Consider the following 16,887-nt stretch of genomic DNA (forward strand, 5'->3'; position numbering starts at 1 on the left):
ACCTGTTTTGGAGTATGGGCACCATTATGGTCAGGATATTTGTTCCTTTTTCACAGTATGTAGCCATTAGTCCTTCCTCTCCTCTCCTCTCCTCTCCTCTCCTCTCCTCTCCTCTCCTCTCCTCTCATCTCCTCTCCTCTCCTCTCCTCTCCTCTCCTCTCCTCTCCTCTCCTCTCCTCTCCTGTCCTCTACTCTCCTCTCCTGTTCTCTCCTGTCCTCTCCTCTCCTCTTCAACTCTTCCTTTCTTTGCTCCAGACTGAGTGATGAATGTGTACAGTCAGGCAAAGCTAGCTCAATGCAGTCCATTTGGCTGGCTGGCGGCGGTTGTCACTATAGCCCCGTTTGTATTGACACCGAGAGGGAGAGGATTAAAGATTTTAAGCATGCTTGCTTAGCCATGAGCCTAACCGCCATGTTTCTTGTGTGTTTTTTTTTTTTCTCCTTCTTCTTCTTCTTCTTCCTCTCCCTTCTCCTTTCCCTGCTTTGATTTCAGATGCAGCAAGTCAATTTAATGGGCATTACGATCAAATCCCTGGCAGAGATCGAGGAGGAAGTGAGTAGAGGCTGCAACGCTCGGCTGACGCTAACGCCGCTGGCCCAGAATGCAAAGCAAACGGTCTTGGGGTTGTAATTAAGTGTCTGAGACAGCAAGGCCCTGTTGGCTCCACTAAGCCCCAATAGAATAAAAGCATAGCCAAGCTAGGCAGCCATTCTCTCTTAAAAGCGTCGTCTCCTGTTCCAAAACACTTGACTTTTATTCCCCGATTCTTCTCTCAAACAGCTCAATCTAGCACCTCGCACTGCGCTGTAGCTCTTTCCTGGTCACATTCTGCATGTTTGAACTTTTCAAGTTTTCAATCAGCTTCATCTTCAGTAGTGAAAAAGTTAGAGATCATGCAGAGCAAATAACAGCTCCCCATTTCTGATGAAACACTGTAGCCTGCAGGCATTCGTAGGAAGAAAATCATCTGTGTGCAGCCCGTGTGTGAGTAGGTACGTGTGTGTGTGTGTGTGTGTGTGTGTGTGTGTGTGTGTGTGTGTGTGTGTGTGTGTGTGTGTGTGTGTGTGTGTGTGTGTGTGTGTGTGTGTGTGTGTGTGTGTGTGTGTGTGTGTGTGTGTGTGTGTGTGTGTGTGTGTGTGTGTGTGTGTGTGTGTGTGCGTGCGTGTGTGTGTGCGTGTGTGTGTGTGTGTGTGTGTGTGTGTGTGTGTGTGTGTGTGTGCGTGCGCTTTAAAGAGAGTGACAACCCCCCTTCTCTCTCATTAGCACGGTATCTTGGTATCAGAACTGCCAGGAAGTGACAGACCACTGTAAAAGAACAGGTGCTGTTGGGTTTGAGATGTGTTACAGAGCAAACACTCCCTCATCAAACCGGGTGTCTGTTCTGCACTCTGCCTCTGTCTTCTGTCACATACTATCCAAATCACACAGAGTCACCATCTTGTCATGTGGTCATCTGAATGAAGCTCATTGTCAGCGAAGGTATTAATGGCTTGTACGTGTATGTGTGTGTTTTCCAGGGTGGAGACAGGCTGGCTGCTCATCCTATATGCTCTTGTCTTTTTTTTTCCTTCTTCCTCTCCTCTCCTCCTTCCTTCCTTCTCAGAGAGTGTGATTAGCAGGAGGACACATGGTGAGCTGAGCTGAGGAAGGGAAGGGGCATGAGAAATCATTAATTACAGCCGCGCTGGAGCTGATGAAGTAAATGTGAGATAGTGTAACACACAGGATTTAGTGAAGTGGACGACAGCACAAGATTAATGGTGGGGCCAGGCTGATGAGGATGAAGTCACAGCTTAGCTTGATAATTAGTTTCCAAGTGGAAACATCCCTCACCATTGTGTTATTTTTACTTCTCTCCTCTTATTATTATCCCACACTGATATCTGCAGAGCAAGGGGGTAAATAGTCAGTGATATTCTCGCAAACATGTTGGACAGTTGAGGTGTTCCTTTTAGAAAGTGATGCATGTCGGAAGGATTGTACTTTTCATTGTCTAGTTTTGCTTGTTTTTCTTTGCAATGCTACACTATACGTGTAAATACCTGTACTCAAGTCTTTTGCATAAGTAGCAGCTAATTTTGGGCATACAACTCGTAAAAATCACAGTATTGAATCTTAGAAAAGGCTGTTTTTTAGTATAAAACTGTATCCCAGTTGTCTAAATATGGTTGAGCATTTTCTTTCTGCACATGTCCAGAAGAGGTCACTGTCTATGCCTTTAGCATGGAGCTTTTTTTTCCTCCCTCTTTAGAAACTGGAGGCACTTTCAGTACCAAACCTAATTGCCTCTTTCTAAACCCATTAAAAAATATAGATTCATGAAAGAGATGTACTTTCAAGAATTCTACATATGCACATGTAATTGAGGAAAACTGTTGTAATCACAGCCACAGTTGTAGATAAGACCATTTCCTAACAGGCATCACTTAAGCCATGTCTCGGATGATGTTGGTTCCAGCAATTAGGCATTCTTTTCATTTCCCAAATGACTCACAAAACTTGCGGATATTATAATTGCTTTTAGCCACGCATATCTAATTTGTGTCTTTTTAAGTGTTAATTAGTACGCAATTTAAAGTGACATCTTTATGTAGTTTGCTCTGCTGAAAAATGTTGTTGGCGTCTGGCTAATGATTTTCAGAGGGAGTATGCTGGTGGAGAGAAGTGTGTATGCACACATGACAAGATTTTCATTAGCACCTATGTATGATGGGCTTTCAGTGCTTGTAGGGAGTTATCTGTGTATGTGTGTGTGTGTGTGTGTTTCTGTGCCTGTGTACGCTTGTGTGTGTTTCCTCGTGAATGTATGGAGGGACAGTGGTGTACAGGGGTATGTGAGAGGTGTGAGAGGGAGAGCTCCAAATAGAGGTGGAATTAATGAAGACAACATGTCACATATTTTTGGCAGTGGAGCAGGGACAGGAAATGAAGCTCGGCTCGTCTGGGTGACTGCCGCCCATGTTCTAGTGTGTCACTGTCCTGTCAGCCTGTGTATAAAACTGGCAGACATTGATACATGCTCTCCCTGATAACACCCCATTCCCCCATCCATCATCCCCACACACACACACACACACACACACACACACACACACACACACACACACACACATATATATACACACGTGCACGCAGAATTATTTATTTACTGTGCCAGATGTTGAGACTGAATTTTTTTGTGGTGGGGGGTGAATTTCTTCACAACTAGCAGGCTTGTGATATGTGACAGGTTGTGGGTAACTTGCAGCTTCCCCTCAAGTCGATGAAAATCAGGGCAGGTGGTATTTTGATCGAAAGAACCCGGTTTGAGCCATTGTGGCTCCGTGGCTTCTGTTGGAAATTTGGAAACTTATTTCGGTGATCATGCAGCATCACCTAGTGCCGTGTTGGAGTAGTACAACTGTCTGACCTGGTGAAGTGAGCACCACTTTGTTTCCCAAAACTTTACGGATTGATGGAACTACACACAGAACAAAAGCGTTATGTGTTAATATTTTGTTACAGTTTGACCAACTAATCCAACATTATACTCTTTGTTATGTAGATTATGTCATTTAAGTCACTTTTCTTAGGAATGTCAGTTTTCTTTCAGTCACTTCTTAAAAATTTGGAGTATTAGAATAGATTTTGGAAATTCAATTATATCAAGTAATACTGTATGTCTGAATACTACTACTACTAATACGGGGAAGTGCTATTGGTTTCGGGGATGCAGTGATCCAGCTTTTTCCATTTGATACTGATTCTAACACCTCAACTCTGCTGACACCCAAAACCAATCTGATACTAAAGCTCTCTTCTTCCAGAATGTAACATTTGTATGCCTCATTGTGTAAAACTCAGGAATCATTTTTATGTGAGGTAACTATAGAAGCCATAGATCGCTGTGTACCAAAAAAATGTCTGCTGATAGTGGAAGCACTGAATTTTAAAACATTAACAAATAAATAAAACATTCTGGATCTGTCACATTATGGCCTTTAGTTCTGTGTCAGGGGCAAAAAGCGTTCTGGTATTACCTTTGACCTTCACTTAGTGGTGTCACGATATACCGGCATTGGTGATAACTGTGACATTTAAAAACTGAAATAGTAATATCATGTTAATAATACACACATTATCATACTGCGTAAATGTTCTTTTTTTTATGTTTTTGTACAGTTATGGTTACAGACCCCCTACATTGAATATATATATATACAACATATGATATTATTGCGATATATATATATATATATATATATATATATATATATATATATATATATCGCAATAATATCATTATTAGGAGTTATTTTGGCCATGCTAATCGTGGAGTGAAAGCCTCATTGTGACAACTATGCATTCAATTGTATTACCTCCATTTCTTACATTGGGTGAAAAAGACATTTATGTAGTAGAGAATCAGTGAAATTTAACAAAAATGACACACTTTCCTGCCCATAAAGCCAAGGACGTTGTGCATGAGTTATGTCAGTGCCATGCCAGAAGGTGGCAGTGTTTGTTTGTATTTTTTTATCTTCATTCTGGACGAACAGGGTGATTTTAGACCTGTAGTTTCAGCATGAGTTAATAACATTGAATCAGTACATTTTAAATCTGTAGTTGAATTTATTGTCAACATTCAGAGAGATGCTCATTTATTGTGGTGGTACTTACTTTGTAGTAGGTTGTATTTCATTGCAGCATTATATATTTGTTTATATTTTATCACTTTGGTAATTCTATGGAGCTCTTTTGTTCCCCTGTTTTGAAAATCTATATGTATTCAACAGTGTGTACTTTTTTCTCTTTCTTATCCTGCAGTTTTACTACAACTTCAGCGCAGAGCGAAGCATTGCTGTGTAACTTTCCACCCAGCGTTTCCACCCTGGCAGACAGACACGAGGACTGAAACAAAACAGACGGACCAAAGGGATTGATTGTAAAATAATGCACTGATGAAATCAAGAAAAAGTGTGGGAATACACCGCAACTGTATATTATGTAATTTATGAGAGGAAAATAATTTTTGCCTGAAATGATTGTATTTTAAATGATTCAACACTCGACGTGTTTTTGATCATGTAAATTAAATTTTAGAAGATTTTCAACCTACTCATCTTAAAGGTGACTTTTTTAAATTTGTGTTTTGTCTTGAGAGTCATGCGCAAAATAAGCAGTGTTAATTAATATCCCTGAAAATATTAATTCATAAAAGTTTGTTATCTATGACTCACATTTTGCTCATTAGAGTAACAGGGCCATGGTGACAGTGAGTAGCAGTCAGGGAGGACAAAAGGGAGCAGAGACGCAGCCTCATCAAATGCAAACAGGCCTCCTCTGATGTTCATTTTCCAGCAGAAGCATCTCTCCATCACGGAGTTCATCATGAGCAGTGTGCGGCAACAGCGAGCAGAGCTGTGAGACACAGGAGCCTTGTACCCCCCAGACGCCCGCCCACGTCAGCAGTGACTCCTCTCCTGAGTCAGATCTTTAAGAATAGAACAGAACATTAAGTTTCAGCTCTGTGAATATGTTTGTATTGATTAGTAAAAGGGTTATTTTCTATCTACAGCTGTATGGAGAATGAACAGCAGAAAAAAATGACCATTTCCTGAAGTTTGTTTCTTCTTTTGTTATGTTTTATTTTTTTACAGTAGTTTAATATTCGCAAACTCTAATTCTCTGAATATCCAAAACATAAGTGAAATTTTTTTTTAACACCCTGTTGCCACATTCACAGGCAGAATTTACACTTGGATACCGAACCATCACTATCTTCTCACTCCTGCTCACATGTGTCATTTGCAGCTAATTAAACTGTCAGAATCTGTTTGCACATTTTTTGCAGGTGTAATTAGGATTATAAACTCATTAATGGATTAATGTCCCCGTTGTTAATTTGACTCTCCTGCTAAGTTTGTGAACTTGTGGAATATGCTAACAATGCAGGTCTTTTTTTTTTTTTCCTGACCAAAATTCCTCATGGCTGTTGGTATTCACAGGTGTTTAATGAAGCGTACAGCAGATGACAACCCTCCACGAGTGTTCGCGTTAACTCCTCTGTTCTGCCGCTGAAATCAGAGCGACGGCCTGAAGAATCCTCTGCAGAGGGAACAGCTTTCACGCTCCTTCATGAAGGTGACACTCATGTCAGTGATGCCCTAGAGCACAGTGACAGGCTCCGACAGCCCTCCTCCCTGCTGTGCATAAAGTTCATATATACAGTGTGCCATATGTATCCAGATTCAAGCACAGGCTGTACAAACTTCATTTTACACCATTACGGTATCTGTAAATGTATCACTCTTATACTAACCACTTAATCCAATTGAGTCTTTTGAGATTTTATTTTCACATAGACTGGATTTAATTCATAGCAGAAAGTTTACATGTGATGTGTTGAATTAAAACAATATTTAGCACAGGTGCACAGCTGCATCTTATAGGACAAAACATTCAGTCTGTTTTTTCTTATTAAAATATCCCACGAACAGACCAAACCCAACAATGGAGGGATCTTCCTAACAAGTATTGTCTGTGTAGTCAAAGTGTGATACAGAAGCTTATTTCTCTTTACCATAGAGTGCCATTATTGTCCAAACACATTGAAATCGCATAAAAGAGCCACACTGTTACACTGTAGTTAGACACAAACTTCCCTGCTGCTGTAAATACTCATTAGTGCACCAAAAACCTTTAAATAGTTTCAAACAATTCTACTATTTATTCCTGTTTGAGTAACGTTTGCTAAAATCTACAACTCCCAGTTTAGAAGGTTAGAAAATATTTAGCCTTTTTTAAAAATGAAAGTATACATTCTTGGTCTATTTTTAAAGATTTATGTCTTCAAAAGGAAGTAGGCCTGAGTGTTACTGACATGCTGGGGTTGAAAAGTATTATGATACGGACTACCGCATTGTTGGTTTTGCTCTTTTACTGAGAGCTGTTGACAAGTGCAAAAATATAGAATTTTCCCAGCCTTATCCTTTAAAAATGTGATCCTTTCTTTCTGCAGAGCCTACACTAATCTCTCTGTGTTGGGCTCAATGTGAGCAGCATTCAAGGTGTTGATGTTAGCGGCAGGTACATGGTCTATGGTCAACATGGTCTGTCGTTAGCTCCGCAGGTCAGATGTGAGCGTTTAGATGAAGCTAATCACCGATTTTGTGTTCATGGGAGGAGAAGCACTGTTGCCAAACTCTCCAGATGGGCACAGAGCTTTCAGAACCACAACTCGCTCATGAGCCCTGCCCAGCATCGCCCATCAAAAAGCCGCCTCACATGGTTTCACTTTTCCTTTCAATCCACTTTATGATATAGAAAACAATAATGAATTTCAGAGACCACATTTTAAAATTAAAACAGTTTTTTTTTTTCTCTGTAATCTATGCAGCAGTTTAAAGTCTAGAGGAGAAGTTAAGGGCTGTTGTGTGTCTCTAAGAATTTCACATATGGCAAAACTGTTTCCAGGCATCTTTTAAACTCCCTTGCTATCTCTAACCTACCAGGCCCACTTTAGGCTCCTCGGTGACCGCTGCTGCGTTGCTCAGAAGAGTTGGCTCATCTGAAGTTGAGCTGAACTGCAGAGCAACACATCAAAGCCCCACCCTCTGTGAGTCGGCCAGATGTCCCGTGGTCATTTTTAAACTCACACCCCAGCACATGACATGGAGCAGTGTGTAAGCATGTAGACAGAGGTGGATGGGCCGCTTGGAAATTGGAAAAGGAAGCCTGTATTTATGAGGTGGTTTGAGGTGCTGTGTTAAGACAGGCTTACCCTGCCACTCTCCCTCTGACAGCCCTGTTTCCCCTTGAGCAGGGGTGACCAGAGACAGAGAGAGGTGAAGGAGTGAAGGCAGGAAACCTGTCAAAGCAGGTCCAGACCAGACCTGGACCCATGGTGAACAGACTCACAGGCAGGTGATGCAGCAAATCACACTGACAGAAGATGTAAAGCCTAATGTTCACATTATTCCTATTTTATAGGAACTGTGCTTCCTAATGTGATTTCTTGGGCCTAGTGCATTCTGGGAACAGTTAAACCCTCCATGACCTTAAACCGGAAAAGCTTTGAAAGAAAAATGTATGAATAAGCAATATTCTGATAAACAGAAACACACAGACTGTAAAAAGTGGGACACATACTCAACCATTTACCTGTTGCCTCCAAAAGTTACTCTTGTCTCTTCGTTCCATGCTGACGTCAGCAAATGTTGGAATGCCCCATTGAGATTTAGTGCGGGAGGTTGGACGTGTGGTCTCCTCTGTACCCGCCACCTTAACAAGCCCCCAGGCTGCACTCCGAGGGGAGCCTCACATCAAATCTGTCTTTCTGTACCTCAGCTCGAGGTAAGATGAGTGATCTCCCAGAGCAGGAATCCCCTCTCCTCCCCCACACAGCGGCTCTCCTCCCCTCTCTCTCTCTCTCTCTCTGCCACGGCAGCCAGCCCATGTGAGTCAAATTATTGTAATTGAGCAAGGATGGAGTCAGGTGTGAGGTGATCTCTCTCTTCATCCCCTACCTCCCTCCCCCCCTCTCTCTCTTTCTCTCTCTCAGATATTTCTTCACATGTTTTGAAATGACCAGCAAGAATCTCTTTTTTTTCTTCCCTCGAACACTGCCTGTAACACAGAAATCAATTAACTCCTTTCAAGTCAGATCAAAGGCACAATTCACCGTCCAGGTCTCGCCACAACCTGTGGGACAATTAACTCCCCCTTGGACAGCGACCAGGCTGGGCAGATGAAGGGAAGCTGCTGCCACTGTTCACATACGTGTGAAGCAGTCGTAAACAAACGGGAAGTAATTGGACATAATTTCAACTAGCATCCCCCTAATTTACCATTTAGCTATGCATAAATACAACAGGATGATAGGTTTGAAGTCATCTGCCGGGACAGCGTGACAGAAGGAAGGTGGACTTTGACTTCTGTATTTGTGTGCTATAAGCTGCCGTGTGGTTGGCACAACCATGGACTGATTATGAGACAAGTGGGCCCCTGGGAACAGACATAATGGCCCCCAGGCTGCCTCTACTGAAAGAGACACATAAGAACTACAAGAAAAGCTGATGCTTCAATTCAATTTTTTTGTCTCTAGTCGTTTTTTGTCTCTTTGTGGTCTTTTTTGTCTCTTTGTGGTATTTTTTGCAGTCGTTTTGAGGCCTTTCTTGACTCTTGTTGTGTGTCTCTGCTGTTTTTATGTCTCTTTGCAGTAGTTTTGTCTCTTTGTGGTCTTTTTTGTGTCGTTGTGGTCTTTTTTGTCTCTTTGTGGTATTTTTTGCAGTCATTTTGAGGCCTTTCTTGACTCTTGTTGTGTGTCTCTGCTGTTTTTTTGTCTCTTTGCAGTCGTTTTGTCTCTTTGTTGTCTTTTTTGTGTCGTTGTGGTCTGTTTTGTCTCTTTGCAGTCGTTTTGTCTCTTTGTTGTCTTTTTTGTGTCGTTGTGGTCTGTTTTGTTTCCTTGCAGTTGTTTTGTGTTTCCTTGGTCTCCTTTGTCTTTGTGGTCCTGGGTGTCTCTTAGCAGTCATTTTGTTTCTCTTTGTGGTCTGTTTTTCAGTCATTTTGAGGTCCTCTTTCTCTTGTCGTCTGTCTCTTTGTGGTCTTTTTTCAGTCTTTGTGGTCCTTATTTGTGTCATTGTGTGTCCTTGTGGGCTTTTGTGTATCTTTGTGGTCTTTTTTTTGTCCCTTTCAAGTTGTTTTGTCTGACTTTGAGGCCATTTTCCATCTCACTGTATTATTTTTGCATCTCTTTTTGGTTGTTTTGCATCTTTTTTCGGTTGTTTTATATCTTTTTGGTTATTTGCATCTCTTTGTAGTCGATTTGCATCCCTGCTCTTTTCGGCTCTGACCCACTCATCCCCTGACCCCTTGGGCCCCTGGGCCTGTGCCCGTTAGGCCCGTTCACTAATGCCTCCACAGGCACGGTTGTGGCACACCACAGGACTGTGACATCAAACTGATTGGACAAGGGGGAGAGAGGAGAGCTTTCCTCCACAGACAGGTGCACTGACCCTGTCCACCCTTGAAGGTGCCACTTGCATTTTATTGGACATTTAGGACCGGCCAGGATTTTTTAACAGCCACCTGGATGCAATAAAGGGCCAGCTCCTGAGCTCTGGCTGCCCAGAGGATTTCCCAGCAGCTCCCGTGGGACCTCTGGCTAGTTAAGATGTTTATTAAGCTGAAAGTGGTCCAGTGGGAAAACACAGCACTTCTGAGAGATTCGGGCCAGCAGTTTTCTTGTTAGTTGGAGCACTCCCCAGAGGATTGGCTTTCTTTTCCTTTCAAACCTCGGAGGGAGGACAGGGTCAGTTCACAGGGCACGAGGGTGACCAACTGGTAACTAGGCACATGAACCCAGGAAAGAAAATATCTCGAGACCATCAAGGTCAACTCGGAGCTATTCCCACAGTTCCCAAACTGAGTGTGTTAGCTAAACACATTCTAATGAGCTTGTATAGCCATTTCAGGAATGTAACTGTCTAAATTTCCTGTCAGTGCCTTGTGGATGCACCAACGACTATAACAAAATAGAAAGTGATTTTTGTTTTCTCAGAAAAACTCTTCTGAACCTGATTCTTTACACTTTTACAATGTTTATTTTAATTACATGAAGCTAAAATATAAATGGGAGTGCGTACCACAGCTTCAATTCATAGCTGTTTATGTCTTCTTAATGCACAACCGAAGTTCTTTGAAGAAAATGAACATTGTGACGTTAGTTCTGCTTGCTGTGCGACAGATCTTGACCTCGCTAAGCTTTGCTGGACCTCTAGTTCAAAGCGCTGCTCTTTAGCCTCAGGCGCTCTGCCCTAATAACTTCAGTTAGCCCGTTAGCCTTTGTTTTGCTTTCTAAAACTTTAGCAGTCACACTCTGCTTGATGGGGAAGATGTATGAAGAAATATAGAAGAATAGTTCAAATTGTTTCTTGATAAGTTTGACTTTTTTTTCTGGTTTCATTTTGAACTTCCTCGGGGCCAAACTGCAGAATCGGTGGATAGCACATTGAGAGCTGAGCGGCACATGCAGTGATGTGTTTTTAGTGCTCTCTGCCTAATGTTCAGGACAGATTAGAAATGTTCGCCTGTGACAGATGCTGTCTGGATCTTCACTACCAGATCCACCCAGCTGCAAAACATCTGGCTGGATTTCTACCTTTTTCTCTGAAGTGCAGCCTATTAATGACACACCCACCATCATACGTGTGCGCGTACGCTCACATTCAGTGCACACAAAACACATCCGGCGTGTTTGATTGAGAAAAATACATCACATACGTACAGATGTTGGATTATCAGGATTTTTTCTTTATTGCTGAATATTTTTATTTACATTTCTTCTTTGTTGTTCTGTTTGTTGACATGCAGCACATGTATAACACGTGGCTTGATGCTGGTACCAGGTTATGTTGATTCTCCACATATTTGTTTGCCATGAAAACAGAGTCATTCAATTCCAGCTCTCCTTCACAGCCAGTATATGGGTAGATGTATTTAGAATATCTTTCACTGCTTCAGCCGCAAAGTCCACATGCAATTTATCCAGCAGGCACAGAATTTATGCATCCCACATGAGGAGCGGGTAGCGAAAAGGCCTACGCTTGTTGTTAATGGCACACATCCTAAAATCACGCTCCCGCTCTCCTGCAGCCTCCAATTTTTCTATTTTTTTTTTTGCGTCAGAGGAAACATTATTTTTGCAGAGACAAATCCACTGAATAACCATGATCATCTGATGAAAGGCGCTGCAAATCTTTCCTGAGCTGAGGCCCTTTTGCTAATGATGGAAACAGTCATGTAACAACAAATGCCATGTATCTTGCTGCGACACGACATGACGGTATTGTATCAGTTGCTTAAATGCACCACGGCCAAGTTTCCAACTTTTTGAAAGCCTTTTTCTCAAAGGGCAAACCATTGTTTTGTTTCTGTGTCGCTCCTCCACTCAGCACCTCTGTGAAGGATATTGAACGGTCCTTGTTGGGAAAGATTTAATATTCTTCAGGCGCTCATCAAGAGTTAGAGAAAGTCACAAGTCACAGTCTCATGGAGACATTCGGAGACCACGGTTTAATTTCGTTGAGAATTCCCATGCAGTAAGTTGTTCCTCATGTGTCTGAACAGCTTAGGCTCTCATGCACACTTGTTTGGCCAAGGCCTGTGTGTGAAGGGAAACAGAGGGGACGGGGAGATCCCCACATCACAGCATAAACTGATTTTGTTATTGTTGGGTTTCACGATGTATCATCTGTTGCCATCTGAGAGCTAACTTTGAGCAACTTTTTCAAATGTTTTGAAGATAATCCTTTGGAAAAGAAAAGTATTTATTGGGCTTTAAAATAAAACATTTGATATTGTTTTTTTTTGTTTTTTTATTATTATTATTGCAATACCATTTAGAAAAGACCTCATTCAATTTACGTTTGAGTTTTATGACGTTGCCACTAAAACGTGTGTGGTGGAAAACTAATTTAAAACACTGCAAATCATTGCAAATTAATTATGATAAGAAGAAAAAGGTTATTTTGGACATTTTTTATCGATTAAAATGGAAATAGACACAGTTTACAATATGAAATTATGATATTTTGAAACTGAATTTGTGATGTAGCATGTTTTATTATTAACTGATTTTTTTTTAATTAATTAAATTAATTTTCCCAATAAGAATTTGTTTTAATATAACTTTGAGTACATTATTAGCCAAAGATGGATGTCCGTACAGATGCAAAACACTGAACAGTGAAAAGTAATCGTAAGTTGTTGCAGGGAAATTATACAGAATATTCATAAAAAACATATTCCCTTCCAAAGAAAAAACATGTATATTTTATAATATGTTTGTCATTTTAACACTATAATGTGTTTTTATCACAGAACAAAAAAGTGCAGGGCAACACAAGAATAATAGCCGGACAGAACGGCTGTCAAATAAACACTAACACTAAATCACATTAAGAGTTTTTAGAAGAGAGAGGAACGAAACTGACTAAATACAAACACTACAATGAAGAGCATAAATACTGCACATATTCATGTAATACACTTTATACTACGCTTTGTGGTGAAGCAGCTTTTTCTGCATTTCATTGTGAGAAAATTAGAATTAATGGGTTTGAGAAAAGAATAGTTTGCATTCTTAATGATTTAAGAAATGTTAAAGATTGATTTCAGATTTTTTAAATAAGACAGCGGTGGATGGCTTTATTATTATTATAGTTATTATTATTATTATTATGTAGAAATATAAGATATGGTGTTTTTTTTTTTTTTTTCACCAAAAAAAGAGTGTTAAAGGAATTAAACAGCTTAATAATAACGAGATGCAAATGATCTAAAACTATGCTTGTGAGCATTTCAGATATAAAAAACAATATCATGAATAATTTCCATAATTATGAATAAGGATTCAAACATAATCAAGCTTAATATGAAGACTTTTGAAAGACACCTTTACACTAACATGAATCAAATCCAGTTCTCCACTGAACGTTTAACAAACAATAATAACATGGTATTTATAGGACTTGGAAGAGTATAGTGATGCTTATTTTCAACTTATATTTAAATTAATATTTACAACATGTAGTTGTCCTTTCTCTACCTGTAATGACTTTAGTTATGGCATTTTTTTTAGTAAATAGGAGGTTACAGTGTGCGTTGTACTGCTTCGTGTTGTCCAGCAGGGGGCGATGTTGTAATTCAGATAGTGGCTTTCAGGGCTTTAAGTAATATCAGCGTACAACTGTGAAGTAATATGTATTTAGAGTGAGTCAGGGGACCAGGTGCATAAATCTGATGCATCCTGGATCACTGTCATCAGATGACACCGCAGTGTTTCTGTGTGGTCTGTAGCTCACAATGGTGATGCAAAAATAATCTAAATAAAAGAATTCAATACAACAAATGCCTTATACTCAGTTTACTTTTCACCACATTTCATTAAATGGTTATGTGTATTATTCCAGTCTCTGTTTTTAAATCATAAAAGTGGCATATTACTTTTGATATTTTGATATTTTTTGACAGTTATAAACATTACCTTGAAATAAATGTAGGATACAATCAACAAATAGGAGCTGGAGGGACTTAATCAGACATTTACATATGTGATACTTGCATATTATTGAGGTATTTCACTGTTATTATATATGGTTCATAATAACTCAAAAATAAATACAGTAGGACTCTGTTTTTATTCAGTGTAAACATGCATGCATTATAGTTTTCCACTTTAATTTATTGTTTTATCCTTCTTAAAATGACTTATTTAGTGATTATATGATTATATTATATTATTTTTAATAGTACTATTACTGGTTGGGAACAGGACTATATTATTAGATATGATGTTAATTATATCACAGCTCAGTGTGGTTTTGGGTCTTAACAAATGACACAAATGCAGGTAAACAGTTCTCGGAGTCACATTTCAGACTTGTGTGTGTCAGCTCCCTGTCACACACGCTCCTGTCAGGCCATCTGTCAAGAACTCGATAAATTTGTCAGTGGAGAAAAAAAAAAAAAAAAGGGCTGAATCCAATAAATCATAACATAAACAAATCTAGCCATGGGTTGACAGTGCTGTATTATACTTTGGCTTAATCCTGGGGGAGTTGGGATTATCCTGCAGAATCATTTTTTTGGCTGCCTCGGTAAAATGGGCCCTGTGGTTCAGGCGAATAAAAACAGAAATATGGATTATGAGGGAGTGAGTGGGTGGGAAGGAGACGGACTTTAGAAATTGTATCAATTTTATTTATCAATGTTTATCTTATGTGCACTTTGCGTGAATTTAAGCAATGGAATAGCACACAAAAATACAAATTGTACAAAATCAGATGGAGTCAAGGGTGACTGAAATAAAAAAAATCAGCCTACTTTAGTATGCAGGGGCCCTCAGGCCTGCGGGGCCCGCGTCTCACCCCATGTTTGTTATTACAGCGCCCGTTTGCTTCCTGTGTGAAATAAAACTCTGCTCTTATCTAATATTCTGTTTTAAGCACCGGGAAAAAAGCTGCAGACAAACATTAAGACTCGGGAAAACACACACACACACACACACACACACACAGATGAAATCAAAGTTGATTTCGTGCAAACCTTCCATAAGCGTCAGAGCTGATCCACGACCGGTCAGCGGCTCCGTTGACTCGACGTTACTCGTCCCAGCGCCGTGCCCTTTGGAGCGCTTTTCTCTCTGCAGCCGCAGACAAAGGTCCACATGCGCGGGCCGAAAGAACAATATCACTCAATTCGTTAAATGTATTTAGCCCGAAAACTGTGCTACTGCTGCTGTTGCTGCTGCCTGTCTGTTTTCAACATCCTCGACTGCAACTCGGCAGCAAACAGTTTAAAGAAGCCTGTTTTTTTTTGTTTGTTTTTTTCAATCGAGTTTAAAAAAAACAAAAAAAAACAAGCATCACGGAGAGCTTAGGAACACTCATTAAAAGATCAAAGTGAGTTAACTATCAAAGTCCTCTAGCCATGCAATTTAGGGAGCCATTATGTCTTCGGTTTGCCGAGTTTCCCCTTTGAGGATGTGAACACTTCTTCCCATTTTCACTAAGGTGCTTTATTTTCTAAAGGCTCATCTTTGCGCTCTGAAAACGCGCACAAACACATATAATGACAGAGAGCGTTTATTACAGTGCGCATATTTGATTGACTATATTATGGCTTTCCATTGAGGATGATTTTTATTAATATATGTGATTTTGTAATACATTGATTACAGCCTCCGGGCTTGAGGCCTAACACAGAGAGAGTTGTGTGAGTTATTTTCTGGGTTGGAAAACTAATGGATCCTGCGTGGCTTATAAACAGCGTGATGTGAATGTAATTAAAGCAGGAAAATGGTGTATATGTTTGCACATAGGTTTGAATTTGATTGATGCCTTTGTTAGTGTGGAATTTAAGTAAAACGAAGTCATGAAATAAAGTCATGCATATCTTGTATTAATGTATTTAGTGTCAGTTTAGTTGAGTCCTTCTTCATCTTCTCAGAACAGGCCTGCGTGTCTTTATAATAACACATTCATTTAAATAGGCGTAATTACATGGTTAGCTCTGGAAATTGCATGTTGTATAGATTTCTTCGTTTTCTCAATACACTTTTAATCAACCTTCGTGTCTCTTCTATAATGTCAAACCCGAGAAAGTCGCAGTTAAAACTGTGCGCATTTTTTTTTTTGCGCGCTCAAACATTTAAGCGCAGGATCATATTTTTGCCTTTTTTCCCAAATCATTTGTTCTTCTGCATTTAAAAAAAAAAACCCTCATCATTTCTGTTTTAATATTCAGAGTCATTCCGGCCGCTGTGATCGAAATCCCAGCAGCCTGCAGGAATGCGCATCGCTCTAATGTCGCACTATAATGGCCTCTTACCTTTTCCGATGGATGCAACAGTTCTGCTTACTTTAAAGTCAATTGCTCAACTTTAGGAGACCGTTGCTTTCTGTACTGCACACCTGCTGCAACGTTTTTTGTTTTTTTTCTTCTCTTCCTGCCTTATAGCAGCAGACGAGGGAGGGCCTGTCATGTAGAGGCTCATTAAAACACCGCCGGCTAAAAGTTGGCGGATTGATTTATTGAATGCATGTTTGATGTCCTCATTCTCACAAGTGACCTGGCCGATAGCTGCTGAATGAGCAGGAGGGGAGGGTGAGGGAGGGGGGGGTAACATGTGCTTTATTATATGTTTTGGTTGTCTTTTCTTTTTTTTTTAAACGTATTGATTATATTGTATTGATAGTGCTCAGCTCATAATGCTTCTTAGTGGTAAGATAATCCAATATAGTGAGAGGCGGAGGAAGCGTAATTGACCCCATGCTGACAGAAGTGCTGGAAATAGAAGGTGGAGAAAAAAAAACCCAGCTAAGCCTGGGGTGGATGACTTCATG

General features: G+C 40.2%; 1 protein-coding gene across 1 annotated transcript in view; it reads left to right on the top strand.

Annotated features, from left to right (window-relative positions):
- Nucleotides 1-631, top strand: part of mvb12bb (multivesicular body subunit 12Bb) — a gene marked incomplete at both ends in the record, with an annotated part of 29,536 nt that extends 28,905 nt beyond the window's left edge. The window contains one exon of the mRNA XM_083911983.1: nt 494-631. Coding sequence (XP_083768109.1) covers nt 494-631 — 138 coding nt within the window. The remainder of the gene's footprint in view (nt 1-493) is intronic.
- Nucleotides 632-16,887: the final 16,256 nt, after the last annotated feature.

Source organism: Echiichthys vipera, assembly GCF_963691815.1.
Source record: "Echiichthys vipera genome assembly, chromosome: 4".
NCBI classification, from domain to species: domain Eukaryota; kingdom Metazoa; phylum Chordata; class Actinopteri; order Perciformes; family Trachinidae; genus Echiichthys; species Echiichthys vipera.